This window comes from Atractosteus spatula, chromosome 19 (assembly GCF_055471065.1).
Source record: "Atractosteus spatula isolate fAtrSpa1 chromosome 19, fAtrSpa1.hap1, whole genome shotgun sequence".
Taxonomy (NCBI): Eukaryota; Metazoa; Chordata; class Actinopteri; order Semionotiformes; family Lepisosteidae; genus Atractosteus; species Atractosteus spatula.
Window position 1 is genome coordinate 4,451,974 of NC_142724.1, and position 7,252 is coordinate 4,459,225.

The window sequence follows — 7,252 nt, forward strand, 5'->3', positions numbered from 1 at the left end:
GTAATTCTGACGCGTGACCTATTTCTTTTAAACCTCAGGTCACACAAACATTAGCAAGAGCCAAATACAACACATTACACGTCTCTGAAATTCAAGTCTAACAAAGTGCTATTTAACATTGTGTCAGTAAAATTATTTTGTCAGTAACAAATGTGCTGTGCCAGGACATTTTCTGGGAAGTACAGCATATCATTTTTGTCCTACAACAACAGAAAGCATTGTTTCACCCATAGTCTCTTCCTAAAAGACAGGCCTTCCTTTGTTCATTAAGGAAACGCATAAAATATTGACGCTGTGATTTAGAAGCAGACACTTTTCCTTCCCTTAAGGCTCAGACTGTAAAATGGGTCCATCAGCAACATGCTGCTGTGGTCACATTTAAAATATGTTCACTATAGCTTTCAGGAGTCATGGGAAGTCAGAGCAGAGTTTAAGCTTTTATCCAAATATAGGTCTATGGGATTAACACCCATGTGCAACATATGCACCTTATTTGGCTTATATCGTGAGATGAAGTGGGATAAAATCCTCAAATAAGTGGCTTAATGCCTCTTTATAATAAAAGTCTTCCAAATCCACTTTTATGTTGAAACACAAGAACACAAATATCTGTGCCCTATCTTGTTTTCTTTGAAGATAGAAAAGGAACCTCTTTCATTTATCAAAACTGTTTGCTTTTCTTTGCCCAGTGTGTACAAACCACAGCATATAGTGAACAACTACAAAACAGCGTACAGGACCCCCCAGTCATCAGATCTTTAACATTAGACCTCAGTGAACCAAAGGCTAACTCGCTGTCTTACTCACCGTCTCAGATTAACTCGCTTACAACTCGCTGTATCAGGAAGGCTGGAAGTATCGCTAATCCTAATTTCTCACTTTTCTCCCCCCTTCCCTCTGGTCAGCGTTATAGGAGCATAAAGGCACGAACTTCCAGATTCAGAGACAGTTTCTTCCTACAAGCTGTCAGATTACTGAACTCTACCCCTTCCACTGGCTCACGCTGATGTTTTTTTTAAGTTGTGTGTTACTTAATGTCTTATTGTTGCTGCCCCTGTTCTGCGTTTATGTTTTTAGTGATTCCTTTAATGTCTTTGTCTTTGGAGCATACATGCAAATAAGCATTTTTTTTCACTTGTGCATATGACAAATAAACTGAACTGAATTGTGATCACAAACGTTTATACTGCACCACCGGGTTTTGACTGCTTGAGCAGGTTGTGAGCCCCTTGGACTCCAGGGGCGAACAGGGAATGCACTGACCTGTCCCAGATCCAAAGTAACGTTGACTTCATTGTAGTCCAGGCTGCGGGACAGGGGTGGGCTCTGCCACCAGCGCTCTGTCCCATCGATGGCATTGGTGCTGGGGTGCGCTCGGTCACTGTCTCCTTTCATGCACGTGTCACAGTACTGACCCTGAAAGACACAGCAAGCATGTGAGACCTCCGTTCATCAAGAACAACCAGGATGTTTTCCATCAGAGGCGAAACGGTGTCTCACAACACTGATTCTATGAAGAGGATTTTTAAAGCTTGGAAGAAACTAGGGCAGCGGTTAACTGAGGCTAACTTATTCTCTCAGTTGAACTCAAAGAACCTCAGTGATCCAAAGTTCAACTAGAACAGAAGACACAGAAGAATTCCAAGACCAGGTCTGAAAACAACTGAAATAGGGGAGCCATGCTACTAAGAAATTCTGAAAGATGTTTAATTAAGTTATAGACTAGATATGCAGACTACAGTATATCTGCATCACTTTAAAAAAGGGGATTAGATAAAGTCAAGAAATGAGCAACAAAACTCATCCCAGGGCTTAAGGGGAAGACTTATGAGGACAGACGGGAGGATTGTATTCTTTCTGGTCTCAAGAAAAGATGGCAGAGTGGAGACTTGATAGTGTTTAAAACTGTAAAACAATCAATAAGGTTGATCCAAATAATTGAACAGTCTGTAGCTACGTTTGGGGAGCAAAACTAGAGGGAATAACTGGAAGCTTCACAAAAAACAATCAATACCAGAAAACACTTGATCAATGCATGGAGTCTATTAGTGAGTTATGCTGTGGAGGAAAAGGTGCAAGAAAATTATAAGCCTAGTCTTTACATTGTGATAGAATTGCTTAGTGTATATGAAAATGACAAGCATTCCAATGCTAATGTTATTATCATCAACTTTTCTGATGAACCACAGTTAATCCGCTTATTTTCCTGATTAAATCTAACCGGACGATATTAACTTATTATAAACACTTCTGTTACGAACCACACTTAAATTTCTTAAAATAGAACAACTGCTCATCAATTCACAGACAGGCATGGACTCTGTTGATATTGTGAAAATGAAAAAAGGAGGGAGAAATAATAAACAGCAAAGTCAAGTTAGTGTCATTTTCAAAACACTGCACTGAACACACAGAAAGTTAAACAAGTAGGTGGGTGAACACTGCCAGCGCCGATGTCTTCACAAAGGTCTTTATCAGTCCCGCTATCAAAGCCCAATTTAACAAATTATTGAAAAGGCTGAAAGGGAAACCTAATCCCTTTGAAGTTCCAGAGTTCACAAGGTGACATGCACTTCTGAGTTCATTATTGCCATTGCAAAATCCCCACACTGAACGTTTCCTGTTCTTGACTTATACGACCAAGGAGTGCCACAAACACAGTACACTGACCTTCCTGCTCTTGTCTTTAGGTTCTTTAGCAAAAAGGAACCTGTTTTAACAAACCAAAGACTGGGTAAAAGGGCAAAGGACTGTTTTCTAAAGACTTTACAAGACTGTTTTTAAAAGGCAAGCATTAAAAATGCTTGAGAAACAGAACAAAGGTCTAGAGTTCTTTTATACTGTACAACTACAGAGAGTCTCAATGTCTGTTCTGTGCAAACAGAATAGAGTAAAAGCAGATTAACACAGAAAATGGTCTAGCTCTTCTTTCAATGTGAGAAACACAGTAGCAAACACATATGCATTATTAAGAACATATTACAATCTGTAATGTGTTCTTAATATTTTAAATACAATTTTGCTTGCATGGTTAAATAACTTTTGCTAATATATTCCAAAGATTATTCCTCTGACAGAAGACGAAATAGACAAAAAAGCTAGTTCCAGCAAAAGAGTATGTTAAAATAAAAACTGTGTGCTTCCACATCATGCTTAAAAAAGAAGACACTCTTCTCTCTGATACTTTATTGCAAATGGAAAACTACGCCTTGATGTTGGCTTGGTTTATAGACTTGACTTACTGAAACATTGGTGAGAAGAGATGGGAAAATTGAAAGCACCTCCAAACTCCTACTGTTTTTAATTAGTAAAAAACATGTATTCCTGAGCCAGAAAATGGGATTAACTACACCGGATACAGAAGGCAGTTAGCAGTAATATATTAAAATAATCTACCAAAGAATTTTAGCCAAGTGTTGAACAGGACCTAACAATTTCCCACACCAGCATTCCAAACATTTTAATAAAATTTATAATAACTCATACAAGAGAATAAAAATAAAAGCACTCCTGTAAAATCCAACCGGATCTAAAATAAAATCTAAATCTTGCACTTAACTAGCAATAGCCTCAGTTAAAATTCTTGCTTAGATTTTTAATTATGAGCAAAGCTGCAAGGATACTGGCTATCCAAATATGTTTTTAAAAGAAAGCTAAACAGCCATGTAACCCAGTGCAATACATTTTTGGGGTTAAGACTAGTTCTTGCAATTCCATGTGAAGGGGGGAGGACTGGTGCCCAGCCTGCTGATTTAAATGTAGCTGCTGGTCTCTGTAACATCTGCTATGATGCAACGTTGCAGACGTTTCTTCCCGATGACATGCTCAACTTATCTCAAAGACCCTTGACATTTCAGACTCAAATCCATTTCCCCGTCTCTCTCTGGGTATGCTTGTTTTAGTCATCCTATCATTCCCATGTTTTATATCAAGACAGATGTGTTTAAAAACATCGAAGTTATACATGTAGAATACATCTGACGCTGATTAAAACAGAGGTCTTTTAGAACTGGTTTTCCAAGTCTTTCATACCTACGACATATACCTGTAACAGTGGGATAATCCTGGGACTGGTCCTGAGGATTAATTTTAGTTTCTGGCAATGGACCTTGGGGGACTTTGCCTTAGGCTGTCTAAAATATGAGCTCCTTTTATACCATTGGCATTCTCTTTGATTTGATCCATCCATCAACCCAAACTCACAGGCAACAATTCGGACAGCCACACCCCAGCTTTCCAAAGCTTTATCTGGAAATATTTGAAATTCCTCAAGGAAATGCCCTGAAGAAATGAATTGCTTCCTTAGATTTGTGCTGTTAAAATATTTGGTACCTAAAAGATCCACTACCCAGTTTTGTGGGGACAGCTCACCAAAAAAATATACAATGACTCTTTTTAAAAAGAAACGTTCTTGGAGAAATTTGTATTTCGGATCAGAAATAAAGCACTTCTATGATTTAAACACTGTTTAATGCAGATGTCTTGATATTCGTGATTAGAACGAAATTGAGCCTAAAGCTCAAATGTAAAAGTACTGTGCAATGAAACTGACTTGTCCTTTTATCGACATTGAAAAACCACTGGAGAACAACAAATTGCATATGCAAACAATTCCAACCTAATCCAGTTCAATTATTCGCAATGAAACTATAGAGTGCAAAACATAATTACTAACCCAATAGACTCCTTAAGGATTCCCCTGCAGTAATTGTCACATTTACTTGGCATATGTTGGAATGAGCAATTATGTAATTTCTACTAAGTAACCTGACTGCAATAATGCAAATTAATTATGTGTCTATATAAAATCTGACTTTTGGAGCCATCTCAGACAGCAGGATGCCTAACAAGCAGCTTAGAAGCTAGTGCGTAATAGTGTACATGAAACAAATCTTTATTTAAAACCGAAAATCATGATACAAAATTATTTCGTCTTTCCGTAGTTCAGTCGCGGTAAGCAACATTTGCTCCAGATTCAAAGCTTAGCGCCAATAAACCGTGTTGTATTTACAACAAAGTACTCAAAGAATTCTACTGAAGTTACACTTAAGCAAGTGCAGGGCAGGTGTTTCAGCGCTTGTTCTGTTTTGTATCCCAGCTTCTGTAATGAGTTGTTAAATCGCTTTTTACCTCGACAAAAAGCAAACTAATGGTAACTGAAACTCAGATGTGACCTCTACTGAGAATTGGCATGGTTTTAAGAACTCCCAGGCGTTGATAGTTACAAAGTTATTACTACTCTCCCATGCCCTGCTCAATAGGGATAATGCGGAAAAACGTTACAAGCACGCGGTATTTTCGGGTGTCAGCCCAATCGTTTAACCTCTCGAATAAACGTGGTCAACATTTTAATCGGTGATTATTTTTATAGTAAATCGGTGGCTTTCGGTCGTTCTTACCTGCTGTAAGAACAACTTTAATGTTTACAGGGACTGTCTCAAATTAACGTTTTTAATTGTGCAAGAAATGTCTTGGCATTAAGAGCCCACTCATTAATTTATATTTTTTTTAATCTGCACAAGCGCTTACTGCAATGATAATCGACTTTACTGCGATGAGTTAAATAAACCCTACAGAACGGAAAAGCGGGTATTTTATGTCTCCTGGAAAAAAATGTGTAGCAGCTCAGATATCTAAGCATGAACGTTTTTAGAGCTCATTGTTTTAATATTATATGGGTATACTCTTCACATTTACAGTCGTAGTCAACAGCAGTCACTCTCTACAACAGCGTACCTGAATGGTCTGGCCGGGATCCCCCGACACCGGCCCCCCTACGAGTTTGCAGTACAGATCCCGAATTGCTCTCCCGTTTTCGTCTTCTCCACAAGTTGCGGTGGCCGTGATTTTGGTGCCTTCAGCTAAATTGAAATACGGGGGATGCAAACTAAACCCGTTCACTCCGTTTGTCGGAAGCTCCTGGCCATAAGCCCCGGATAAAAAGCATATAGTCACGAAACAGCAGATGGAAAGGGCTATCGCGTTTATTCCCACCGGTCCTCTCGCCATCTTCACCTGGGAAAGCAAGACTAACTAGTTCGGGGTGAATACAGTAATAATAAAGCAATCCGGGCCGTTGATTAGTTCATTGTCCGGTAACTGTACAAGTCCCGCAGCTGTAGGGCAGTACTTGGAAACTCCGCCGCCAAGTGAAAGTGGGTAGTGGACTGCGGTCCCAGAGCTCTGCTCACCAGGGAGATCTAATCAACTGATGATGCATCAATTTCAGCTATCCGACTCAGTCACTCCGACGTCCCCCCACCCCCTCAGCTGTGGAAACCACACAATAGATGGCAGGGTTTTTTTTTGTTCAGCAAACGCGCACAGCTTCGGGATTGTGCGACTGTAATTGCATCCTATTTGTTCTTGGTCTTAAAACTGACTCGGGAAGGAAAAACAGCCACAGGAGTTGTCCGCAGGAATACTCCATACATAAATAATAAGACGTTTGCACGGAACAAGTGGAAGTATTATCCCGTGCCATAATTCCCATGGATTAACCTAAGAGTGGAACTCGGGTCGCACTGATTAATGAAAACGCTGCCAAAGTGAGGGAGGCGTCCAGTGGGTGGACGGCGTTTTCCTTCCCTTTTCTGCCCTAAAAATATCTTATTTGTGCGGCTCTGCCCAAGCTATTACGATGATAACCAAAGATGAGATTATGAGGATGGGAAATGCCCAAGGTTAACAGGATATACATTTTTCCGAAACTTAAGGAAAAAAAGTGGTAGGACTTGAAGTAATTATGCAGTCTATGTAGCTGAGTTGCGCTTTACAACTTCAGCTGTATTATTCGCTGTATTTTTAAGACTCCCACGCATAACAAGTGGTACCCACAAAGATCTATATGCCCTGCATATCAATGAAGGCAAATGCTGCATATGTTCAAGTAGCCCATACTGAGAGGGGCAAACATCATGCAGCTACATCAAACAGCCGCTTAACCCTTTTCGAAATGAACACCTAAACGTAATCCGTATATGGTAGAGTTAACTGCGAGGTTTGACTGCTTTTTGTATTTTACCACAGAGCGTGTATGCAACCCACTCATCGGGAGAGGCTACTGTAGCTAGCTGTGTTGGGCCGAGCTAGTCCGAAACACTGTATAAAATCTCCGGAGCTGAGAGGCCGTGTGGAACATCGAAACACCAAGTGGTCATCGGAGAGCTCTTGTTAAAAGTCTGCAATATGCTGTTTCTCCACTCATTTCGTATTGCTTCATTCTTTTAAGGTTTATCTTTTTTTGGGAAAG

The 7,252-nt window shown here is 39.9% G+C and overlaps 1 protein-coding gene across 1 annotated transcript in view; it reads right to left on the reverse strand.

The window, feature by feature from the left end:
• The window catches only part of lama5 (laminin, alpha 5), an 84,557-nt gene extending 78,401 nt beyond the window's left edge, over positions 1-6,156 (reverse strand). Inside the window, exons 1-2 of the mRNA XM_088937197.1 lie at positions 5,737-6,156; positions 1,264-1,416 (exon numbers count right to left, since the gene is read on the reverse strand). Of these exons, the coding sequence (XP_088793323.1) occupies positions 1,264-1,416; positions 5,737-6,009 (426 nt within the window). The 5' untranslated portion in view covers positions 6,010-6,156. The remainder of the gene's footprint in view (positions 1-1,263; positions 1,417-5,736) is intronic.
• Between the last annotated feature and the right edge of the window lie 1,096 nt (positions 6,157-7,252).